Source organism: Rhinoraja longicauda, chromosome 18 (assembly GCF_053455715.1).
Source record: "Rhinoraja longicauda isolate Sanriku21f chromosome 18, sRhiLon1.1, whole genome shotgun sequence".
NCBI lineage: Eukaryota > Metazoa > Chordata > Chondrichthyes > Rajiformes > Arhynchobatidae > Rhinoraja > Rhinoraja longicauda.
The window spans coordinates 27,267,182-27,293,887 of NC_135970.1; the positions used below are offsets into that span (position 1 = coordinate 27,267,182).

A 26,706-nucleotide genomic window follows, 5' to 3' on the forward strand; every position below is an offset into this window, starting at 1 on the left:
ACATAAATTAGAAAAATATATAGAAACCTTTCATCAATTTCGATGTTAATTTACTCGAAATTTGCTCGGAACCATAAGCATCTGTGTAGACAGGAACATGCTTTCAACAATACATGGTGTTATCTAGAACCCGATCACTTTCGATTCTCTTCGCTACAGTGCACACACTTTACAATAACATAGCAACAAGCAATGAAAGTTTAACGGAATTTAAACAGTTCTGGAGTAAACTAGAAGCAACATTTATGAGAAAAGAATGAAAAAGTGCAAAAAGATTTCTTACTAACCAATGATTCCAAGCAAAAAAAAGTGAACACAGCGTTCTTCAGAGCTCAGAGTGCCCGCAACGTGACCACTTGGATACTGTCTCTTATACTGATTTCTAAGCTCCCTTGTAAAATGTCGCAACGTAACCCACTACGAGGCCTGTAGTTCAGGTCAGGGTCATTACAACGGCTTGTTTGAATTTATTTTAAAATCGCGACGAATGCAAAAAAAAACGTTATAGCATTGACGAGGTCAGAAAATGGGAGGGACAACTGAATTCAACATCGATAAAATAGGTGAGCAAACTAGATTTTTATTTCATGATTTTAAGTTCTATCGTTTATTAAGTATTTCAATGGAAAGCTTAAACACAAAATAAAACAATTAAAAATTATTAATGACTAAAAACTGTTACACTGCTTTAAAATCACACATTTCACACGTGACCAAAGGGAGCACTGCTACTCACGTTTTGCTGCAAAAACATTAGGTATCAGAAAACCATTAAATCAGATGATAAATGATAAAAATCATAAACATAATCAGAATTTGGCTTATATAGTTATTTAATTGCAAAATTAATGTAATCTTTCTGGTATAAATTAGCCTAAGGATTTGATGAAATCCTGCTTGAAAAATGTCACAAAAAAAGACAAGAAAACACAGGGATATATCTGATTTTTCTTTGTAAAAACAGATTTATTTATGTTTGCTTCATCTCATTATTTTGGCTATACACCATGATCTACACTACTTAAAATACAGGATATGAAAAAATTGGATTATTTCATAAAAAACAGGAAAATAACCTGGAAGTTTGGAGACCTTAAGTTTCACTCACCGAGTGCTGTATTTATGGAAACACCTGCACACGCACACGCACATGCACACATACATATCCACATGCACACATGTCTATCAGGTCTCTCCTCATCCTTCAGCTTTCTAGAAATAACAACCCAAGACTGTCTAACCTCTACTTGTACCTAATGCCCGAAAAAAACATGCCTCCAACATCTTCCCTAATCTTTGCTCTTTTCACCTTAAAGCTATGCCCTCTAATATTTGATATTTCCTTGCTGGAAAAGCGTAACAGGGACAGAGTCTCCCTAGTCCTCGCCTTCCATCCCATCAGCCATCGTATACAGCACATAATCCTCCAACGGGATCCCACCACTAGCCACAACTTTCCATCTCCACCCCTTTCCGCATTCCGCAGAGATCGTTCCCTCCGCAACTCCCTGGTCAACTCCCTGGCCAACCATACCAGCCCCTCCTCGGGTACTTTCCCTGCAATCGCAGGAGATGCAACACCTGACCCTATATCTCCCCCTCGACTCCGTCCAAGGACCTCGACAGTCTTTTCAGGTGAGGCAGAGGTTCACTTGCACCTCCTCCAACCTCATCTACTGTATCCGCTGTTCCAGGTGTGGACTCCTATATATTCGCGAGACCATGTGTAGGCTCGGCGATCATGTCGCTGAACACCTCTGCTCAGTCCACCTAAACCTACCTGATCTCCCGGTTGCTCAACACTTTAACTCCCCCTTCCATTCCCACACTGACTTTTCTGTCCTGGGCCTCCTCCATTGTCAGAGTGAGGCCCAGTACAAATTAGAGGAACAGCACCTCGTATTTCGCTTGGGCAGCTTACACCACAAGTATGAACATTGACTTTTCTAACTTCAAGTAACCCTTGCTTTCCCTCTTTCTCCATCGCTCCTCCTTCCCAGTTCTCCTATCAGGCTTCCTGCCTCTGATTTTATCTCTGTTTGCTTTGTTGTTACCTTCTCTCAGCTAACAATGATCTATTCTGATTTTCCTTTGATCATTCCCTTTGCCCTGTTTTCACACCTTCACACTTCCTTATCTATGTAGATAGACACAAAAAGCTGGAGTAACTCAGTGGGACAGGCAGTATCTCTGGAGAAAAGGAATGGGTGATGTTTCGGGTCGAGACCCTTCTTCAGACTGGTTAAGGATGAGGAAAACGAGAGATATAGACATGATGTGGAGAGATAAAGAACAATGAATGAAAGATATGCAAAAAGTTACGATGATAAAGGAAACAGGCCATTGTAAGTTGTTTGTACGGTGAAAATTAGAAGCCAGTGTGACTTGGGTGGGGGAGGGATAGAGAGAGAGGGAAGGCCGAGGCTACCTGAAGTGAGAGAAATTAATATTCATACCATTGTGCTGTAAGCTGCCCAAGCGAAATGTGAGATGCTGTTCCTCACATTTGTGTGTTGCCTTACTCTGACAATGGAGGAGACCTGGGACAGAAAGATATTTGTAGGAATGGGAAGGAGAATTAAAGTGTCAGCAACTGGGAGATCAGGTCTGTTCAGGCGGGCTGAGCGAAGGTGTTCCACAAAATGATCGCCCAGTCTGCATTTGGTCTCGCCGATGTATGAGAGTCCACATCTTGAACAATAGATACAGTAGATGAGGTTGGAGGAGGTGCAAGTGAACCTCTGCCTAACCTGAAAGGACTGTCGGGGTTCCTGGTCAGAGTCAAGGCAGGAGGTATAGCGACAGGTAATGCATCTTCTGCGGTTGCAGAGGAAAGTACATGGGGATGGGGTGGTTTGGGTAGGAAGGGATGAGTGAACCAGGGAGTTGCGGAGGGAACGGTCTCGGTGGAAAGCGGAAAATGTGGCTAGTGGTAGGATCCCGTTGGAGGTGGTGGAAATTTCAGAGGATTATGTGTTGTATGCGACGGCTGATGGGGTGGAAGGTAAGGACTAGGGGGACTCTGTCTCTTTTGCGACGGTGGGGGGGGGAGAGTAAGGGCGGGGCTGCGGGATACCGAGGAGACACGAGTGAGGGCCTCATTCCCTAAAGAATGAGGACATCTCGGATGTCCTGGTATGGAACACCTCATCTTGGGCGCAGATGTGGCGTAGAGGAATTGGGAGTAGGGGATAGAGTCTTTGCAGGAAGCAGGGTGGAAAGAAGTGTAGTAGAGATAGTTGTGGGAGTCGGTGGGTTTGTAATAGATGTCTGTCAATAGTCTATTCCCTGTGATGGAGACTGAGATCAAGAAAGGGGAGGGAAGTGTCGGACATGGTCCAAGTAAATTTAAGTGCAGGATAAAAATTGGTGGTGAAGTTGATGAAGTCCATGAGTTCTGCATGGGTGCAGGTGGTAGCACCGATGCAGTCATCAATGTAATGGAGATAGAGTTTGGGGATAGGGCCAGTGTATGCCTGGAAGAGGGATTGTTCAACGTACCCTACAAAGAGGCAGGCATAGCTGGGGACCATGCTGGTGCCCATAGCTACGCCTTGGACTTGGCGGAAGTGGGAGGAGTCAAAGGAGAAGTTGTTGAGGGCGAGGACCACTACTAGGCGGAGTAGAGTGTTAGGGGGAAATTGGATGGTTCTGTGATCGAGGAAGAAAAGGAGGACTTTGAGGCCTTCCTGGTGTGGGATGAAGAGTGACTGAACGTCCGTAGTAAAGATGACGGAGTGGGGGCTCGGAATGCGGAAGTCATTAAAGAAGGGCATGTGAGGTATCTTGGACATAGGTAGGGAGAGATTGGACATGGGGGGGGATAGAATGGAGTTGAGGTATGTGGAAAATCATTTTCGTGGGACAGGAGCAGGCAGAAACAATGGGTCTGCCAGGGCAGTTGTGTTTGTGGATTTTGGGGAGAAGGTAAAACTGGGCAGTGCGGGGCTGGGAAACGATAAGGTTGGAGGCTGTGGAAGGCAGACAGCCAGAAGTGATGAAATCAGAAATGGTGTGTGAGATTAAGGCCTGGTTCTCATCTGTGGGATCATGGTCCAAGGATAAGTAGGAGTAGGTATCGGAAAGTTGGCGCCTGGCCTCAGCCTGGTGGAGGTCAGCACGCCATTTGTTTTTGGGGATTTAATCAAGACACGTACACTGATGAGCCAAAACATTATGACCACCTGCCTAATATGCTGTTGGTCCTCCATGTGCCGCCAAAACAACGCCGACCCACCGAGGTATGGACTCTACAAGTCCCCTGAAGGTGTCCTGTGGTAAAACATTAGCAGCTGAACCTTCAAGTGCTGTAAGTTGCGAGGTGGAGCCGCCGTGGATCGGACTTGTCGATCCAGCACATCCCACAGATGTTCAATCGGATTGAGATCAGGAGAATTAGGAGGCCTGGGCAACACCGTGAACACTTCATCATGTTCCTCAAACCATTCCCGAACAATGTGTGCAGTGTGGCAGGGCGCAATTATCCTGCTGAAAGAGGCCACTGCCATCAGGGAATACCATTGCTATGAAGGGGTGTACCTGTCCTGCAACAATGTTTAGATAGGTGACACGTGTCAAATTGACATCCACATGAATGGCCGGACCCAGGGTTTCCCAGCAGAATATTGGCCAGAGCATCACACTCCCTCCACCGGCTTGTCATCTTCCCACAGTGCATCCTGGTGCCATCAATTCCCCAGGTAAACGGCGCACACGTACACGGCCATCCACGTGATGTAAAAGACTCATCTGACCAGGCGACCTTCTTCCACTGCTCCAAGGTCAGTTCTGATGCTCGCAAGCCCATTGTAGGCGCGTTCGACAGTGGACAGGGGTCATCATGGGCACTCTGACCGGTTTGCGGCTATGCAGCCCCACACGCAGCAGGGTATGATGCACTGTGCATTGTGACACATTCTTCCCGTGACCACCATTAAAATTTTCTGTGACTTGTACCTTAGTAGACCTTCTGTCGGTTCGGACCTGACCTTTGTTGCCCTCGCGCATCGATGAGCCTTGGGCGCCCAACACACTGTCGCCGGTTTGTGGTTTGTCCCTCCTCGGACCACTGTCGGTAGGTACTCACCGCTGCTGACCGGGAGCACCCCACAAGCCTTGCTGTTTCAGAGATGCTCTGACCCAGTCATCTGGCCATAACAATTTGGCCCTTGTCAAAGTCACTTAGGTTTTTACTCCTGCCCATTTCTCCTACATCCAACACATCAATTTCAAGAACTGACTGTTCACTTGCTGCCTAATATATCCTACCCCTTGACAGGTGCCATTGTAACAAGATAATCATTGTTATTCACTTCACCTGTCTGTGGTCATAATGTTTTGGCTCATCGGTGTATTTTATGGGGTTAGAATTGGCCTGCATCATGATTCTTTGAATTTCAAGAATATGCACTGTAGCGTAAACAAAATTGTAATAGTTATTCTGTATCTTTTTCTTTGCGCAACCTATTTTACTTCAGTTTGGCTTAATAGCATTTATATAGTATCTGATTTGATTGATTAGCATGAAAAACAAAGCTGTTCACTGTACCGTGGTACAAGTGACAATTTTAAACCTAAACCTAAAAATTCTGTTATCAATCTGGTATGGCCAAATCAATTGTGTTTACTAAACAATATCCTGGTCAGTTACTCTATGACAATTGAACGTCTTACCAGTTTTTTAAAAAATGCATTGAAGGGATGTGGGATTTGCAGGGAGAGGCAGAATTTAATTGCCCAACCTGAGATGTTCTTGAAGTTGGTGGTGAGTTTCTTCCTGAACTTCTACAGTCCTAGTGTTAGGGTTTACATATCAATTATTTTAAGTAGCGTGTGTAAGCAAAATGTTACACTTGTGTATCATTTAATTCTGTTGAAATGTAAACAGAATGAAAAAAAAATTGACAATACTTGGATATTTAAAAAATCTGTCCATTTGTAAATAATACAGATATTTTGGATTGACACTTGGATATAATAGAATGTAGGACGTAGGAATATTGCAATGTGGCATTTGGCATTGTAACATGCCAAAGCAGGAGTATTTAATTTGTTTGACCTTTAACCCTGGCAATGTGGGCTAACTCTTTGATGGTAGATAAAGTATGTGGAATTTGTAACTGGTAGTATAACCAGAGAGTTTGCTGCAGCTATTATAATATAAATCATTTGACTTGAGGTTTAACTGGTGTCCATTCCTCAATAATTGTTCATTTTCTTCCCAATTTATTATAGGGTAGTTTCAATCACTCCAAATATGCTGCACATATAGGTGTTCTTTGAGGTTGAACTTTCCACGATATGTTTATTTTACATGAATGGCTCATTACAAATTGGATGGTATTGGATCTGAATTGTTATAGGTTGTGGGCTTAGAAATGTTGGTATACAGAAGAATGCTATCAAAACATGTTTGGATAGTGAGTAAACCAACAAATTACATAAAAAATAGGTGCAGGAGGAGACCATTCGGCCCTTCGAGCCAGATTAATTCAGGATTTTTGTTTGCGGCCTCGGGCCGTGTGGAATGGTGACAAATGAGGTTCTGTGCTCATTTTGATGTCATTGGCACAACATTCCACATGGGTTCATGCATTGATGCAAGTTTTTAAACTGGAGGTTAGAGATGTACTTTGGTACCATTTACAGGGGCCAGGGCTTGAAACTGGGGAGGAAAGAACTAAGAACTGCAGTTGCTGGTTTAAATTAAAGGTGGACACAAACTGCGGGTAATGTTACCCATTCCTTCTCTCCAGAGATGCTGCCTGTCCTGCTGAGTTACTCCAGCAGTTTGTGTCTACCTTGAAACTAGGGAGTTTGAGGTAGTCATCATCTTTAAGGCACCTGCTTCTTTAAATGTTTATCTTGGTCATCATCTGTAATCATTATCTACCGCTACCTGCACCCACCCGATTTCCTGTAGTTATCCAATTCCTTAGCCCACAACCTGTGAACATCTTTTTTTCTACCCCCATTTGTTTTCTTCCACGGCCCCACTCTCCAGAGTGGCAGGGGTTCACGGACAAAAGCTTTTATGTGAGATTTGTTGCATAAGTTTGTTCTGCCGCTTGATGGTTTGTTCTGGCGATGTTTTGGGCCACTGTATATAATAGAATATCCTTGCTAATATTCTTGCATAAAACTGACAAATGCATTTGCAGTTAAATTTGTAGCTCATTTCATGGTTTCTTTGCTTCATAGAAACATGAACTCAAATCTCGGAACTTTGCATTCTTGTCATTGGAAGATTCAATTATTTCCTGCCTGATGTATATATTGTGCTAGTGATATGCCACTCCGTTTCTCACAATTATTCACATGATTTCTACTGTTTTGACTTCTCTTGAGCATTATCGTAATAGAACTATAACTTTGGCTGATGCCTGTGACATTATTGCGTAAGATTCTGGAACAATATGACCTAACTGGCCATGATATTTCGGATATTATTGGACATAATACCAAAGAATATTGGCATTTATCTGATATGGCAAATGACTGGCTATTTAAATAAGTCTTGCATTTGTTGATTGGTCTTATGGCAATATCTTATTAGTTTGTGTCTTCTCGGGTTCCATTCAATAGCTGTGTTATTTGCTCAGAGAAACTGAACAAACATTCTGTGAATTTCTATGTAGTTTGTAAAATCTTGTTTTTTTTATAGATGCCTGCAAGTACATTCAAATCTTTGTCTGATGTATTGGGCCTAATTTAAAACAAAATAATGTTGACATTCTCAAAATGTAAAAGTGTTCATCAATGCGCTTTAACTTTTTTTAAACTTTCCTGTTGTCCCCTCTGCAGTTGTTGAAGGAAATGCCACTTCATTTCCTTATTGTCCTTTACTCTGTAACCAAGCTTTGGTCTTCCCTCCAAAGTATTCTGAATTTAGCTCCACGTGCATATCTTTGATCTTTTAGACCTGGGATAAAACATTGCATTTCCATATTAAAGATGCACTTTTTATTTTCATGTGATGATTGTAATAGCAAGAAATTTACAAAATATCACAGATTTAATTGCATGTTTTAATTTATCGGTATTCTGCCTTGCTGATCAACAGCATAGGAGGTTTTAAACATTGAAACATTAAACAAGATCATATCTTTGATCTTTTAGACCTGGGATAAAACATTGCATTTCCATATTAAAGATGCACTTTTTATTTTCATGTGATGATTGTAATAGCAAGAAATTTACAAAATATCACAGATTTAATTGCATGTTTTAATTTATCGGTATTCTGCCTTGCTGATCAACAGCATAGGAGGTTTTAAACATTTCCAAAATAGCTGATACTACAGACTTGTCTCAGATTTCTTATAAGCAATGTTTAGACCAGGGGTGTCAATCTCATTTCAGGTCATGAGCTGAAATGGGCAAAATGCGACCTGATGCGGGCTGGATCAGTTGTGCACGTACGAACGTACGCGCGCGCGCTCCCACAGCTTTCGTTGCTTTTGGTTTTTCAACCTGCTCTCATGTGTCTCAGTCTCTGTATAACTACAAAGTGTTTCACTTTATGAATTTTGTTTCTTATGAAGAAGATTGCCTAGCAAACATTACTTTTATGATTGGTATCTAGGCCCTACATAGAGTGAATGTGGAAATAATGTTTCCAGTAATAGGAGAGTCTAGGACCAGGAGTCACAGCATCAGAATAAAGGGTCATACATTCAAAATGGAGATGTGGAGGAATGGGTGGTGAATCTGTGGAAATCATTGCTACAGACAGCGGTGGAGGCTAAGACATTGTTTTTGAGGCAGAGGTTGATAGATTTTGATTAGGTTACAGGGGGAAAGAAGACAATAGAATGTGGTTGAGAGAGAAAATAGATCAGCCATGGTTGAATGGCAAAGTAGACTTGATGGGCTAAATGGCCTAATTCTGTTCCCTTGTCTTATAGTCTTCCTACAGTGTTTATGTTTTGCCCACAATGGGCTGGCTGGGTGGTGAACAGCCAAACAGCAGCTGTGTGGCATGGTGAAAGATGGTCTGTCCATCATCTCACCTGAAGGTCTCGCTCCCCATTCTTCTCCTAATGTCTTTCTTCCATCCCCTCACATCCTCTCCCCTCACTTCTCATGTCCTATACCCTCACCTTCTCCCTCACCTGCCCTCTCCCTTTCCTCAACCTTTCCCTCTCATCCCCACTTGCTTCCTTCCAACTACTCCCCCATTCCCCTCCATTACTTCATCCTCTCTCTTTCCTTACCTTGTCCCTAAATCCCCTCCCTTCCCTCATCCCTAAACACTATTCCTTCTCTCATCTGCTCCCTCCCTCACCCCCTCCTTCCCTACTTCCTTTCTTTACCACCTACTCCCCTCCCTCAACACCCTCTCTTACCTTATCCTTAAAAACCTTCCCTTCCCATATCTGCTCCCCCTCCCCTTCCTTTACCACCACCTTCTCCCTTCTCTTCCCTATTCCCGCATAACTATCAGCACATCTTCACATCCCACCAAACCTTAGCCCAAACCCAGAGACCCCATCCTGGAGAGCAGCTCAGATTTTGGATCGCTGGCTGTGGCCCCATTCACAGTGCGGCGACTTCCCACCAGCCTCCATCCACGCACTCACCTGGGTCTCAGGTACATGGTGGTGGTCTCTGTGACGGCAGCCCAGACACTTTCCGGTGTCCACAACAACGCTGAGACTCCCCACCTTCCCCAGTGCCAGCCCCTTCCCGCCCGTGTCACTGCATGGCGTGTCCCGGGAGAGAGAGCGGCGAGGGAGAGGGAGAGCGGAGAAGGAGAGAGAGAGAGAGCGGCGAGAGAGTGCGGCGAGAGAGAGAGAGAGACTGCCCTACAGATACATAATAAATGGTCGCGAATATACCTTTGCCCCAAATCATCAGATTGGACCTCTTAGCGGGTCGGATGCGGCCTGCGGGCCTGTAGTTTGACACCCCTAGTTTAGACCATAAAATCTGAATTACCTTCCAAATGAAAGCACCTACATTTCTCAGCAAACTCTGCCAGCAAGTACGGGATTCGCCTGCAATTATGGATTTTTGGTTCTTGCCGACTGAACTCTGGTGATCTTGACATATTTACATTAAAATCTATGGTTGAGGAAAACATAGTTGAGGAAAAGAAAGGTAAAGTGGATCTGCAGCTACTGGAAATGTGAAATAAAAATCAATAAGAATTGTGGTTTAGAGCTGGAAAAGTGCAAAAACAAGAGTTTTAAGTTGCAGAGTGCAAGGAGAAGATAAAAATAATATCTTTGTTGGGGAGGATGCATTTCTAGGCGACACACATGCTGCTGATGCTGGCTGCTTGTTAGTCAAAATTTAATCTGTTGATTGCTGTGTAGAAGAGGAAAAGAAAAAAATTGGAGTTGTGAGTAGAACACAGCAGTTGCTGTAGAATTGAAATAAAAGACAATGCTTTTATTAGCAATTTAATGGATACAAGCACATTAGATTTAAATTAATTCCAATAAATTTTCTCCCTGATTTGTTTGCACTGGGACTGGACAATTTTGTCTGAAGTTTTTAGCATAAATACAAATACAGGCCCACCACCAATGGATTATCTGTTTTGGCGGACCAACAGAGCTCATTGTATCCAAGAGGACTCTCAACAGTACTGGAACAGTCTGCCTAGGGCATCGAGATAGCGGCCCGTAAAGTTGGCCTCGGAAGTCTGCTATGGGAACGGATCTGCCGGCTCCAGTCGGGCCGTAGTTCCAGAGCCCCAGCCACAGGGGACAAATTCAACCCGCTGATTGGTGCGGAATAAGGTCAAGGGGGGATTTCAAGTGTGTTCTTGTGATTTTGTCCTTATTAAAGGAGGCGCCGGTCCATCACTTGCCGGAAAATCGTTGCTAGAACTGTAATACAAAAAGGTTGAATAATTTCCCAATTGCAGATTATCAAGTATGCTGTGCCTATCCTGTGTGATGGATGATTATTTGAAATGTACATACTCCACAAATATGTATCATGCCAGATCATTATTTGTGCCTGCCATTCTATTTGGTAAATGTTAATGATGTTGATGTTGGGATGTGAGGCTAGGAAGATTTTTCAGATTGCAGGATCAATGAAATTTACCAAAGGAGTATTGGAATATGCCGGAAATTAATAAACTGCATTGTATAGTCTTAAAAAAAGCTAGATGCAAATATTGATCCCAAGAATATTACAGGTAAATTATTCTTTGTAAGATGAGGCCATGGTTTTTGTATATGCATCAAGGAATGCAAGTTTAAAAAAAAATCAGGTCTCTATATCTGTCTAACTACCTACCTACCTACTTTTGTTTCACATACATTCTGAGAGTATGAATTTTGTTTAGTATCTCAAATTTTTGAGTAGTGATTAGTAAATTCCATAAGGGCATATTTGCGTTGTGGATTGTAACGTCGCCGTTACCTGTATTTATAAACGGTTTATTTGTGAAAAATAGAGTGACTAGTATTAATAGATATTTCTTAATGATGAGGGTCAAAGTACATTATCTAGGTGGGTGAATGGCAGCTGTTGGAAACGGTCATTGCCTAGTACTTTTCAAGAGAAAGATTAGTGGTTTCTGATGTCATATTTCTTACTTTTTGGAAAAACATTCTTCTCTACAAACTTGTGTCCTCCAATGTGGAAACTTCCCCGTTATACCAAGAAAAAGGGATATACGGATAGAAAATGGGTTTTTTAAAAGGGCTGCATATCCGCATATTAATATCTTTCACTCACATTAAACTGCTTGACATTTTAATTATTTTTAAGGTATAATTTTAATGAAACATTTAAAAAGATTATTTAATGTGGAAGGATAAAAATGTTATAATTATTCTCATTTCATTTTTACTCTAGTTTTGTCAACCTGCTGGCTGGCAGCTGTCTACTGAGCGAAAACAACCCACGTATTTTGTGGTGGTTCTGACTGATATTGACTCAGATCGCCATTACTGTGCATGTCTAACATTTTATGAAGCAGAAATTAATTTACAGGTAAGTGCATTTAAAGATTTTCCTATTTAGTTCACCATATGGGGCAATATAGTCAGCTGATTATGCCAATGGTGTAGCAGAAGCGTGCAGTAGTGGTGCGAGAGGGATGATACCATTTAGCATATGGAGAATGACAAAGATGGGAATGAACTGGGGAATTTATTATGGGGGAACAAGGAAATGGCAGAAGAATTGAACCGGTACTTTGGATCTGTCTTCACTGAGGAGGATACAAACAATCTACCAGATGTTCTAGTGGCCAGAGATCCTAGGGTGACAGAGGAACTGGAGGAAATCCACATTAGGCAGGAAAAAGTTTTGGGTAGACTAATGGGACTCAAGGCTGATAAATCCCCAGGGCCGGAGGGTCTGCATCCCAGGGTGCTTAAGGAGGTGGCTCTAGAAAATGTGGACGCATTAGTAATCATTTTCCAATGTTCTATAGATTCTGGGTCAGTTCCTGTGGATTGGAGGGTAGCTAATGTCATCCCAATTTTCAAGAAAGGAGGGAGAGAGAAAACGGGAAATTATAGACCAGTTAGTCTGACATCAGTGGTGGGGAAGATGCTGGAGTCAATTATAAAAGACAAAATTGCAGAGCATTTGGATCGCAGTAACAGGATCGTTCTGAGTCAGCATGGATTTACGAAGGGGAAATCGTGCTTGACTAATCTACTGGAATTTTTTGAGGATGTAACTAGGAAAATTGACAGGGGAGAGCCGGTGGATGTGGTGTACCTCGACTTTCAGAAATCCTTCGACAAGGTCCCACATAGGAGATTGGTGGGCAAAATTAGAGCACATGGTATTGGAGGTAGGGTACTGACATGGATAGAAAGTTGGTTGACAGACAGAAAGCAAAGAGTGGGGATAAATGGGTCCCTTTCAGAATGGCAGGCAGTGACTAGTGGGGTACCGCAAGGCTCGGTGTTGGGACTGCAGCTATTTACAATATACATCAATGACATGGATGAAGGGATTAAAAGTACCATTAGCAAATTTGCCGATGATACAAAGCTAGGAGACAGTGTGAACTGTGAGGAAGATGCTATGAGGTTGCAGGGTGACTTGGACAGGTTGTGTGAGTGGGCGGATGCATGGCAGATGCAGTTTAATGTGGATAAGTGTGAGGTTATCCACTTTGGTGGTAAGAATAGGAAGGCAGATTATTATTTGAATGGTGTCAAGTTAGGAAAAGGGGACGTACAACGTGATCTGGGTGTCCTAGTGCATCAGTCACTGAAAGGAAGCATGCAGGTACAGCAGGCAGTGAAGAAAGCCAATGGAATGTTGGCATTCATAACAAGAGGAGTTGAGTATAGGAGCAAAGAGGTCCTTCTGCAGTTGTACAGGGCCCTAGTGAGATTGCACCTGGAGTACTGTGTGCAGTTTTGGTCTCCAAATTTGAGGAAGGATATTTTTGCTATTGAGGGCGTGCAGCGTAGGTTTACTAGGTTAATTCCCGGAATGGCGGGACTGTCCTATGTTGAAAGACTGGAGCGACTAGGTTTGTATACACTGGAATTTAGAAGGATGAGAGGGGATCTTATCGAAACATATAAGATTATTAAGGGGTTGGACATGTTAGAGGCAGGAAATATGTTCCCAATGTTGGGGGAGTCCAGAACCAGGGGCCACAGTTTAAGAATAAGGGGTAGGCCATTTAGAACAGAGATGAGGAAAAACGTTTTTAGTAAGAGAGTTGTGAATCTGTGGAATTCTCTGCCTCAGAGGGCAGTGGAGGCCAATTCTCTGAATACATTCAAGAGAGAGCTAGATAGATCTCTTAAGGATAGCGGAGTCAGGGGGTATGGGGAGAAAGCAGGAACGGGGTACTGATTAATTCCCGGAATGGCGGGACTGTCGTATGTTGAAAGGCTGGAGCGATTGGGCTTGTATACACTGGAATTTAGAAGGATGAGGGGGGATCTTATTGAAACATATAAGATAATTAGGGGATTGGACACATTAGAGGCAGATAACATGTTCCCAATGTTGGGGGAGTCCAGAACAAGGGGCCACAGTTTGAGAATAAGGGGTAGGCCATTTAGAACGGAGATGAGGAAGAACTTTTTCAGTCAGAGGGTGGTGAAGGTGTGGAATTCTCTGCCTCAGAAGGCAGTGGAGGCCAGTTCGTTGGATGCTTTCAAGAGAGAGCTGGATAGAGCTCTTAAGGATAGCGGAGTGAGGGGGTATGGGGAGAAGGCAGGAACGGGGTACTGATTGATAGTGATCAGCCATGATCGCATTGAATGGCGGTGCTGGCTCGAAGGGCTGAATGGCCTACTCCTGCACCTATTGTCTATTGTCTATTGTCTATTGATTGAGAATGATCAGCCATGATCACATTGAATGGCGGTGCTGGCTCGAAGGGCCGAATGGCCTACTCCTGCACCTATTGTCTATTGTCTATTGAACAAGATTTTGAAGGGATCTAAGCTCCAGAATAAAAATGATAAATCTGATGTACAAAACAGCTGAATCATGAATTTAATGTTGGTTTCGAATGATGGGTCAGCAGTAGATGGTGTGGTATTGGAATAGGCAGTGGAATTTTGAATACATTGAATTTCATGGATATGAAAGTCAGCCAGGAGCATAGTGCATTTGTCAAAACGGGAAGTGATGATGGCCATTGAAAATGTCACCACGGGATGGGTGTGTAGAATTGGCGATTGTGAAATATGAAGGTGAAAAAGGTTGATCTTTGGATGAAAGTTCAGCCTGGGGAATGCAGGGCACTACATTTGCTCAATCTAAGGTACAGTTAGGATGCATTACTCCAGGAATTATATAATCTTACAACTAGAAACTGGTAATGCCAGTTTCCAGTGGAGCATCCCATAATTCTATTCGCACTCTTCATTCCCTGAATCCTTGCAACTTATTCTCTCACACCTGCCCTTTAACACATATTTGGTTCTTTTTGCCATTAACCAACACCATGGGGTAATTACAGGAGCCAATTAACCTATCTGCGTGTCTTTAGGTTGTGGTAAATAATCAGTCATTGATTTAATGGAAATATTTGTTGTGCTCCATAGTGCAAATATTTATCTATTTGTTGAATGAAGTGGTTATTTCATTATATTTCATGGCTTGATTGTTTTTTGTTTGAACTAATTGTGGGTGAACAGAGGCTGAGCGTGACAGATTAAAGTTGCAGAAGAACAAATGCACAGCAGGATTTGGGCAACGGGGTGTTTCACATTACAGCATTTGGATTATAAAGTTAGAACAATTTCCACTGGATATTCAAATTTAAATAAAATTTCTAATTAACGTTAAAAAATGTATTGCAAAATCATTTAGTGTGATTAAAACTCTGATATCAGGTCCTTATATCAGATCAACAAACTATGACTGAATGTTTTTGGTAGATGGACAGTATGTAAGTGTTGATGATGTTACTATTCAAATTTAAACTTTAGTCAGTTGACAATAGGGTGTGTGCAGACATAGTCTATATAAAAAATGACATCTTGTTTCTTCCAGACAAGAATGTATTGCTTAAAACCATGAAATTATTAGTATTGCTAGTATTGCTTAAAACCATGAAATTACTACATGTGCCGCCATGTACAACTGCCTTATGTACATAAAATGTATTATATTTGTGACAGAACTTGTGAAAATATTGATCTCATTGGTTTTTGTAAAGTACTCAACGCCAATAAGAAGATAATAATATAATTTAGGTAGAGAAAAGCAAATACAATTTCAAGAGGCTACAATTCCAGTGTTACTAACGATGCTACAAAGCTCAGCCACAATAGATTTTCAGTTAATCAAATGTAAGAAGCTGTCCCTGACCTTTTATTATAGATCAATAATGCATTTTTTGACAATGATTGAACGACTTATTAAAATGCATTGGAAGAAATGCATATCAAAGCTGGGTTGAAACCATCACATAATGTTTCTTCAACTAGCAATTGCATGTAATTTTTCCAAATGTAAATCTATTTATGTCCACAAATGTTACATTTTCCAAATGTAAATCTATTGATCTATTATCAAATGTTAATAATATTTGCAAGTTGCTCTTTGGGAGGTTGAATATAAGGAGAAAGTATATAGTTAATGGCAAGACCCTACCTCAAGCATTAATGTACAGAGGGAACTTGGAGTCTAAGTTCACAGTTCCTGGAAAGTGACAACACATGTGGATAGAGTGGCAAAAAAAGGCATATGATATGCTTGCTTGGGACATTGAGTACAAGAGTCAGGAAGCCATGATACAGCTTTATAAGATTTTGGTTAAGTCACGTTTGGAGTATTGTGCGTAGTGATGTGAAGGCTTTGGTTGCTGCCTGCAACGAAGGGTACTGGCAAAGGGGAGAGAAACAAGGATCTGTAGATGCTGGTTTATAAAAAAACAAAGTGCTGGAGTAACTCAGCAGGTCAGGCAACATCTCTAAAGGACATGGATAGGTGATGTTTTGGGTTGGGATCTGTTAGGGACACGAAATGTCACCTATCTATACTCTCCAGAGATACTGCCTGACCTGCTGAGTTACCCCAGCATGTTGATATTTGTTTAGCTATAAGCAGAGGTTGGACAGATTTGGATTGTTTTTTTTCTGTAGCGTCAGAGGTTGAGGGGAGATCTGACAGAAGATTATAAAATTATGAATTGATAGGGGAAACAGTCAGAATCTTTTCCTCCTCGGATGGAAATATCAAATGCTGCAAGGCATAGCTTTCAGGTGAGAGGGGCAACGTTTAAAGGAGATGTGTGAGGCAGGTTATTTACTCAGAATAGTTGGTGCCTGGAACCTATGGCCAGGGGTGGTGGTGGAGGCAGATATAATGGTGACATTTAAGAAGCTTTTGAATAGGTATATGGATATGTCGATAATGGAGAGATATGGATCACATGCAGGCAGAAGAAATTAGTTTAATGGCATTGTGTTTAACAGACATTGTGGGGTGAAGAGCCTGTTCCTAGGCTGTACTGTTCGGTGCTCTATTAGAGTGCAAAATTACATTTTACATTAATACATTATTTCCATAATGATTGTTCCACTTCTGTTGCCTGTGAATTTTGGCATTTCAGTAGTCTTTACAGATTGCTGTAATTTCCTCCATTCGCTGGATAATCAGTCTTGTGGACATTAATTTTGAAACAGATAAAGTTCAAGGTTCTTCCAGTCAGACCTCTCAGTTATGAATTTAGTAAGATAAAGTAGATGTATTGAATTCCATTCTAATGGCCAATGGCCTGGCAAGCTCTATTATTGTCTTTTAGTTGCATGAAAATAATCTTTTAAATGAACACATGAAGAGCAATCATAAAGATTAAAATATGCACGGATATGACTTAATTTAAAAAAATGACTGTACAAATCATTTAAACATTACAAGTAAGCTTAATAGACATAGATTTTTAAGTTCAATACATCGTTGTACACATTTGAGTCAGTGAAATGGAGCACTTGAGGTTAAATTGCAAAGCTCAGAGGACAGGGTTCAAATATAGAGTCATGGAGTATATTTGCCAAAAGCATAATTTCACTTATTTTAGTTTATTTACCTGGGAATTGATTTCTAACCATATTTTCATCATTTTGCTGTAAGTCAATTTCCATTGCAGACTGATTGCATAAAAGGAAAATAATTGAAACTTCTCATAACAATAGTCTATATGTTATAACACAATCAGACGAACAAAGTAGATATTTCTCATTGTACTTTAGTTCCAAAGAGTAGTACGCTTAAAAATTTTGAAGGATGCGTGTTAAAGGATACATTTAAGCCCATATTCAGTTTGCCTGCTGCTCCTAATGTCATTGTTGCTCACAACTTTGATGTCTCTAGTTTATTCCAAACTGCAAACATAATAGTGCGTAATGTTTTGCAAACCCCCATCTGCAGCTTCTTGTGTCGTCACAATTGTCCTCCTTTCCACAAGAAGTATACGATGGAATAATAGGATTCAAGTCCATCACTCCTCTCTCCCTTTGTCCCTTCATTTCCCCTTCATTGAGTGACATGGAGGAATTTGCTTAGATTGTTGACTTTTCTCTGGTGCTGAGATCATGAACTGGTTTACACAGTCCTGCAGTCATTCTGTAAGCAGCCAATTGCAGAAATTCCAATTTTCTAGAATTGATTATCTGAATCCAGTGATCTCCAGAAGCAAATCATGCAGATCTTTTATATTTTCTTCAGGTTTCATTTGCTCTAGCCCACCCCTCTTTCACCCAGACCATCTGAGATTAGGCTAGCTCTTAGTTTAGAGGAATGTCTGTTTAATATCTGTTTTTTGACCTAATAGGATCTTGAAAAGGTTCAGAAGTATACTATATTGGGAACCAGGTTTTTTTTTACCAGATGTCTACTAAAACCAGATGGCTGGAACAATAAAAATAGCTCTATCATCAGGTTGTGCTTCATTTTAGCTGAAGCAAGTGAGATTTGCATGCTATTTAACTTTACAGTTTGTAGATGACAAGCCTGGGAACTTTCAGAGATGGGAACAGCAAGAAGATTAGGTTCAGAAAAAATGCATAGAGCTGCAGTGGTGCTGGCTGCTAGACCTCTAACACAGCAATAATTGATTAAAAAAGTTTGAAAATCTCCATTTCTCTACGCATCAACAATTCTACCTCCTACCATCCTTAAACATGGCTTTTCAATGTCCTCAAAGTACTTATTCAAAAATATACATTTCTTCATTTATATTACTTGAATATAATATTACTTGAATATGATAAATAACATCTCCCTGGCCCTGCTTTCATTGCTGAAACATCTAGATAACAATGACACTTATGTGGGACTCTTATTTATTGACAATGGCTCCACCTTCAACACCACAATCTCAAGCAAAGCTATTTCTAAACTCATGGACCGAGGAATCATCATCACCCTCTGCAATGGATTCTCGAATTTTTGTGCCATAGATCACAATCAGTGAGGTTGGCGATAACACAGTAATTCTCAACACTGGTGTTCTGCCACAATACGTTCTCAGCTCTTTACAGCACTCCCATTACACTTGGAGTGCTGTAAGGAGCTAAGAACTGTGCGGCCAAATTCTGCTCTAACCATTTACGTGTGCAGATGTAACCTCTGTAACGATACACTGTACAATATCCAACCCACCACGATGATGAGACGGAGATGGGGAGCTTAGTAACATGGTAGCAAGACAACAATCTTTCCATCAATGTCAGCAAGATGAAGGAATTGGTTATTGACTTTAGGAAGCGATGTGGCTTATACACCCCAGTTCACATTAATGGTGTCAAACTGGTTGTGGTCTTGATGGTCAAGTTCCAAGGTGTAAATATCACCAATAAAATCTCCTGAACCAACCACACTGAATCGCTGGTCAAGAAAACACGCCTACGTGTCTACCTACTTAGAAACTAAGGAAGTTTGGCATGTTTCCGTGACTCGTACCAACTTCTACAGGTGCACCGTAGAAAGCTTCTTATCAGGATGCCTCACAGCTTGGTTTGGCTACTGCTCTGCCCAATTTGGCAAGGAATTGCAAAGATTAGTGGATATAGTCTAGCACATCACATAAACCAACCCCATCAACTCCATTGACACTGCACTGCCTTGGGAAATCAGACAATATATGAGGACTATTTTCACCCCAGTCATTCCCTCTTCTTTCTTTCTTCTGTCAGCAAAAGATACAAAAGCTAGAAAGTATGTGACACCAGATTAAGGAACAGCTTCTACACCGCTGTTATCGGAAAGGTCTTCTCAGAAGCCAGGGTAATCTAAATCTTCCAACCCCAACACAGACCTTGTGCTATTTATAATCTGCACTTTCACTGTACCTCTAATGCTATAATGCTTGAACACTATCATGCGTTCTAATATTTTTCTCTTTGCACTACCTGTTGTACTTGTGTGTGACTTGATTGTAATCTTGTGTCATGTGATTTGACTGGATAACATGTAAACAAAGCATTTTACTGCATCTTGGTACACGTGACTATTATATACCAATACCAATTTCTTTAGATCAGCAGCTGCCCAAAATAATAGCATAAACTAAGTCCTCATTATCTGCAAGGGATATGGGCATACATAGCTGTGTAATTATAGACTGTTTTCAATCAGAGTATACATCACGGAAACAGGCCCCTCAGTACAACTTGTCCTTGCCGACCGAAATGCCCCATCTAATCTAGTCTCTGTGTTTGGCCCATATCTCTTTAAACAGTTCATATCCATGTATTGGAACAGTGCACAGCAGAAAGCCACAAATGCTCCAGCTCCAGCACCTGGTCCTGGCATTTACACAGACTGTGAGAATTCAATTTGGGTCAGGGTGTCATCCTTGTAAATACGTTGATCTACTGATAGAAAATGTGCAGATAAATTAGACTGAGAATACAAAACAAAATTGCTCTGCTTTTGAAAGCTGTCTATGCTGAATATGGGAAACTCAAAAAATTAAGCAACCCCTCATGTCCGTAGTCCTTCTACTAAATGATGGCTGGCTGTAAGTCCAGTAGAAGGTAAGCAAGCCAACAATATAAAAGAGTGTAGCAAAATTTTCTTCAGATTTATAAAGAGTAAGAGAGAGACAAGACTGGACATTGGACCATTGGAAAATTACGCTGGAGAATTAATAATGCGGAATAAAGAAATAGCAGATGAATTTAATATGTTTTTTTGCGTTAGTATTCACAACAGAAGCCACCAGCAATGTTCCTGAAATTCAAGAGTTAGGGGCAGCAGTTAGTGGAGTGGCTATTACTAAGGAGAAGGTGCTTGGGGAGTTGAAAGTTCTGAAGGTGGATAACTCATCTGCACCAGATGGACTTCACCCCAGGGTTTTGAAAGAGGTGGCTTTAGAGATTGTGGAGGCATTAGTGGTGATCTTTGAAGAATCACTAGAGTCAGGAGTGGTTCTAGGGGACTGGAAAATTGCAAATGTTCCTCCGCTTTTCAAAACAGGAGCAAAGCAAAAGAGGGGGAAGCTATAGGCCAGTTAGCCTGACTTCAGTGGTTGGAAAGATTTTAGAGTTCATTATAAAGGATGAGGTTTCCGAGTACTTAGAAGCACATGATAAAATAGGCCAATGTCAGCATTGTTTTGTGAAGGGCAGATCTTGCCTGATGATTCTTTTGGAATTCTTTGAGGAAATTAATAGCAGGTTAGACAAAGGAGAGACAGTGGATGTTGTTTACCTGGATTTTGAGAAGGCTTTTGATAAGGTGCTGCACATGAGGCTGTGAAAGAAGATGAAAGTCCGTGGTATTAGAGGGAAGACACTGGCATGGATCGAAGGCTGGCTGAATGGTAGTAAGCAAAGAGTGGAAATAAAGGGGGCTTTTTCTGGTTGGCTGCCAGTGACTAGCGAAGTTCCTCAAGGTTCAATGTTAGGGTCTCAGCTCTTCACGTTGTATATCAATGATTTGGATGATGGAATTGAGTGCTTTATGGCCAAGTTTGTGGATGATATGAAAATGGGCGGAGGAGCAGGTAGTGTAGAGAAAGCAGGGACTCTGCAGGACATGGACAGGGTGGGAGAGCGGGCAAAGAAGTGACAGATGGAATACAGTGTGCAAAGTGTGCAGTTATACATTTTGGTAGTAGGAGTAAAGGCATAGACTATTTTCTAAATGGAGAGAGGATTCAGAAATCAAAGGTGCAAAGGGACTTGGGAGTGCTGTTGATGAGTGCCAAGAAATTAATTTGCAAGTTGAATCTGTAATCAGCAAGGCAAATGCAACGTTAGCAATTATTTAGAGAGGACTAGAATATAAAAACAGGGATGTAAATGCTGAGGCTACATAAGGCACTGGCCAGACGGCATTTGGAGTATTCTGAGCAGCTCCCCATATCTGAGGACAAATATGCTGCCATTGGAGAAGGTCCACAGGAGGTTTATGAGAATGATCACTGGGATGACTGGGTGAACATATGATGAGCTTTTGAATGCTCTGGGCCTGTACTTGCTGGAGTTTAGAAGGATGCGGAAGGACCTCATTGAAATTTACTGAATGGTGGAAGGCCGAGAGACAGTGGATGTGGAGAGGGTGTTTCCGCTTGTGGCAGAGTCCCGAACCAGAGGGTATAGCCTCAGAAAAAAGGAAGGAAAGGAGATGAGGAGGAATTTCTTCGTCAGAGGGTAGTTACTCTGGAATTCGTTGCCACAGACTGCTTTTGAGGGCAAGTCATTGGGTATTTTTAAGGCGGATATTGACAGATACCTGATTTGTCAGTGTGTCAAGTGTTATGGGGAGAAGGCAGGAGAATTGGGTTGAGAGGGCAAGTTAGATCAGCCATGATTGAATGGCGGAACACACTCGATGGGCTAAATGGCCAACTTCTGCTCGTATGATATGAATTTATGAACAATGACAAGTTGAGCCACAATTCGTAAGCTACTTTGCTATTAGAAAGCATTGATTTTTGTATTGTAGCCATCCGTTTTTGTTTTGTTCTAAAATGTTTTGATTTTAAATTGAAATACTGAATATCAAATATTTATGTCTTAATTGTAAGTGCATGTTCTAATCTTTATTTAGCACACACATAAGGGATAAGAGGTTAATTAAAATTGTGCTTTTGCTTCCTGGTAAAATGTGTAAAAATAATTACGATTGACTACGAAGCTATTTTGATGGCCTTGTTACTTCCAGACATTAAGAGATCCTTCTGAATCACCTTTTGACATCTGACAGGGATACTCATTGGATAGATTGATGTTTTTCACCAGAGAGGTCATTTAGTCCTTGGAAGCTATTGCATTAAGATCATTGGTAATAGCAGTGCTATTAATTGCAAAATTTCTGCGGCTTTGGAAGTTTAATTTAACGCAACTGTTGGTACATTGTTGACATTTTTAGAAGTTTTGACGCAGCCTACATTATGGTTTTGGAGTCAGTCTATCGTGACTTGTCATGTCTCGTCTCATGGCTTTGTTATTTTGACAAAGCATTAAGAAAATGTGAAATTCTTCATGCAAAAATGATAGTAGTTGGAGGAAATTGGTGTATCATTCATCATCTGTGGAGGGAAATGAACACTGGGTCAGGATACAAAACTGAATGTCCATTTCCCTCCACAGGTGCCTGGCCTGCTGAGTTCCTCCAGCTGCTCTCGTTTTTGCCTAAGATTCCAACATCTACAGTCGCTTGTGCCTCCGTGATTATGTTTATTTAAACTTTAAATTGTAGAATTTGCCAGTGTAGAAAAATACCATTTGGTATACTACTTCAGAACTTTCTTGTGTGATCACTCAAATTGTTTTCAATCTCAAAAATATACTCTAGGGATGCAAGCGAGATGAAATAGGAGAAGAGGAGGATACAGGGCTAATCCAACCTGCACAGGTGTTTGCACCTAAAAGCTTGGTGCTAGTGTCTCAACTGGATTATCCTGAAATTTTCAAGGTAAATTTATTTCGATTGTAATTACTCTTTTTCAAGGTAAATTTATTTTGGTTGTAATTACTCTGTAATAACAGACAGGTGGTACTAATGGTTGTGGTGATGAAGTGCTTTGAAAGGTTACTTATGACGCTGATCAACTCTTGCATTAATAAGGACCTTGACCCTCTACAGTTTGCCTACCACTACAACAGGTCAATAGGGGATGTGATATTGCTGTCTCACCACTCTGCAATGGATAAGTTGAACTGAGAAAACAGACATCAGGCATTTCCTCTACTGTAGCTTGGCATCAACACCATCACAGCCTCCAAACCTATCATCAAACTTGGAGAACTGGGGCTCTACTCTTCTCTATGTAATTGGATTTTCAAATTCCTCATCGGCGGACCAAAACCAGTAATAATTGGCAGCACCACTTCCTACGATAACCATCAACACAGGACCACTGTCTTTGTGCTCTGTCCCCTGCTCTACACAACTGCATAACCAGACACTGCTCCAATCTCATCTTCAAATCCATTGTTGGACAAATAAGGAGTAATGAGTCAAAATAAAGGAGGGAAATTGATAATCTGATTGAACGATGACTGGACAACAATTTTGCTCTCAACGTTAGCAAGACGAAGGGGCTGATTGTTAACTTCACAGAGGGAAGCCGAGTATCCATGAACCTCATCGATGGGATGGAGATGGAGGGAATCAAATGCTTCAAGTTCTTGGGTGTGCATATGTCTGAAGATCTATCTTGGTCTTAGTGCATTGATGGAATCACAAAGGCACTCAACTAAGGAGATTTGTTATGTCAATGAATATTCAATCGTACTTTTACAGGTTTATGGTAGAAAGCATACTGACTGGTTGCATCACGGCCTGGATCACAGGTACTGACCAATATCATCAAAGAGCCACACCACCATGACCACGTTTCAGGAACAGCTTCTATCCAGTAACTGTTAGGCCGTGCACACTACACAACATTAACCACTATATAAGCAACTACGACCGTCCAAAAATAAAGTACTGGAATAACTCAGTGGTCCAGGCAACATCTCTGCAGGACATGAATAGGTGATGTTTCGGGCCGGTACCTTGTATTACTGTCATTCATGTATTGTATGTTCGATTATTATATTATTTACTAGATGGGTGTGCATCCGTTGTGTGCAAATCTCTGCTGCGGACGGTCCTGTGTCTGAGGGAGGGAGGGGGGGGGGTGATAAGGGGGGTTGAGGAGGGATGGAGTGGGTGAGTGGGGAGGGGAGGAGGGGGATGGAGGTGGGATGGAGTGGGTGAGGAGGGCTGGGGTTGAGGGGGGATGGAGGGGTGGGGTGGGGGAGGATGATGAGAGGGTGCTGGACCAATGTAGGAGAGGTTTGGGACCAGAACTGTTGAGTGGAAAGCTCTCCTTCGGGCTCAGCAACCCTACTGATCTGTGGACCCGTTGCCGGGCAGGGAGTGTCCCCAGGGGCCAGGCCGGGCCCAGCAACCCTTCCGATCCGTGCACCCATTGGCGGGCGGGGAGCATCCCCCAGGGCCATGGGCAGGACGTGGTGGTGGGCGGGGAGTGTCCCCCGGGACCGCGCCGGGCCCAGCAACCATATCGATCCGTGCAGCCGTTGGTGGCGAAAGGCACTTACCTGTGCCCTGTGCGTGCAGCGCTGATCGGCTGATTGAGCATCTCTGAAACTGCAAGGCTTGTGGGGTGCTCCCAGTCAGCAGTGGTGAGTACCTACCACAGTGGTCCGAGGAGGGACGAACCGGCGACAGGTTGTTGGGCGCCCAAGGCATCATCGATGCACGAGGGCAACGAAGGCTATCCCGTTTGGTCTGAACCGACAGAAGGTCGCAATACACAGAATGTGTCACAATACACAGTGCATCGCACCCTGCTGCATATGGGGCTGCAGAGTGCCCATGATGACCCCCTGTCCACTGTTGAAAACGCCTACATTGGGCGCGCGAGCGTCGGAACAGTAGAGCAGTGGAAGAAGGTCGCCTGGTCCGATGAGTCCCGTTTTCTTTGAGATCACGTGGGTGGCCGTGTACGTGTGCGCTGTTTACCGGGGGAAGTGATGGCACCAGGATGCACTGTGGGAAGACGACAAGCCGGTGGAGGGAGTGTGATGCTCTGTGCAATGTTCTGCTGGAAACCCTGGGTCCGGCTATTCATGTGGACGTCAATTTGACACGTGACACCTACCTAAACATTGTTGCAGACCAGGTTCACCCCTTCATGGCATTGGTATTCCCTGATGGCAGTGGCCTCTTTCAGCAGGATAATGTGTGCTGCCACACTGCACAAATTGTTTGGGAATGGTTTGAGGAACATGATGAAGTGTTCACGGTGTTGCCCTGGCCTCCAAATTCTCCAGATCTCAATCCAATTGAGCATCTGTGGGATGTGCTGGATCGACAAGTCCGATCCACGGCGGCTTCATCTTGCCACTTACAGGACTTGAAGGATCTGCTGCTAATGTTTTGGTGCCAGATACCACAGGACACCTTCAGGGGTCTTGTAGAGTCCATGCCTCGGCGGGTCGGCACTGTTTTGGCGGCACACAGAGGACCAACAGCATATTAGGCAGGTGGTCATAATGTTTTGGCTCATCCGTGTATGTGTCTTGATTAAATCCCTAAAACAAATGGTTTCAAATTAAATGATTTACCACTGTTTCTTTGGTAATAGTCGCAAAAATATTGGAGCTTTAATAGAGTTGGAGCTGTGTGAAGTTCACAGTAACTTAAGCACAAGGTTATAGTCAATGATATGCTGTTCCTTCACAAAGATGTGGGCTCTGACAAATAAAATCAACCAGAGGAACTAATTTGATGTAAACATAAGAAGACAGACACATGGAGAACCATGTTCTCCTGAGATGCTGTGTGACCAGCTGAGCTACTCCAGCACACTGCGTCTTTTGTAAACCAGTATCTGCAGTTCCATGTTTCTTGATGTAAACCTATTTTTGCATACTACTTGCTGTTCTTTTTAAAAAGGTTAAGCCTTATTCATCAGGAGCAACGGAAATGTTTATGTCCCACTTACTCATAATTACCGCTGAATAAACTCTCCAGCATTGATTTTCATGGTATTGTTTCATCTTACAGGAAAACAATTAAACACGTTTTGATTTTAATCTTTTTGACATTCATACTGGTCTCTTAATCCAATGTATATATCGCCATCTTTTTTAAAGTTTGGTAGCATTCTGATCCCAGAGCACTTTTTTTTGAAGAACGAGTTAGTGTCATGGCTAATATATATTCCTTAATCAATGTTGTTAATGCAAGTAATATTTGTGGGATCTTGAAGAACGCAGTAAACTGAAATGAAATGGCATGAATTCTTATGTTATTGTATAAGTAGAAGTTTTA

The 26,706-nt window shown here is 42.1% G+C and overlaps 1 protein-coding gene across 2 annotated transcripts in view; it reads left to right on the plus strand.

Moving 5' to 3' along the window:
* Positions 1-26,706, plus strand: part of sbf2 (SET binding factor 2) — a 291,683-nt gene that overhangs the window by 81,261 nt on the left and 183,716 nt on the right. For both annotated transcript variants that reach the window (XM_078415378.1, XM_078415380.1), the window contains exons 3-4: positions 11,821-11,958; positions 23,212-23,331. In XM_078415378.1, the coding sequence (XP_078271504.1) occupies positions 11,821-11,958; positions 23,212-23,331 (258 nt within the window). The remainder of the gene's footprint in view (positions 1-11,820; positions 11,959-23,211; positions 23,332-26,706) is intronic.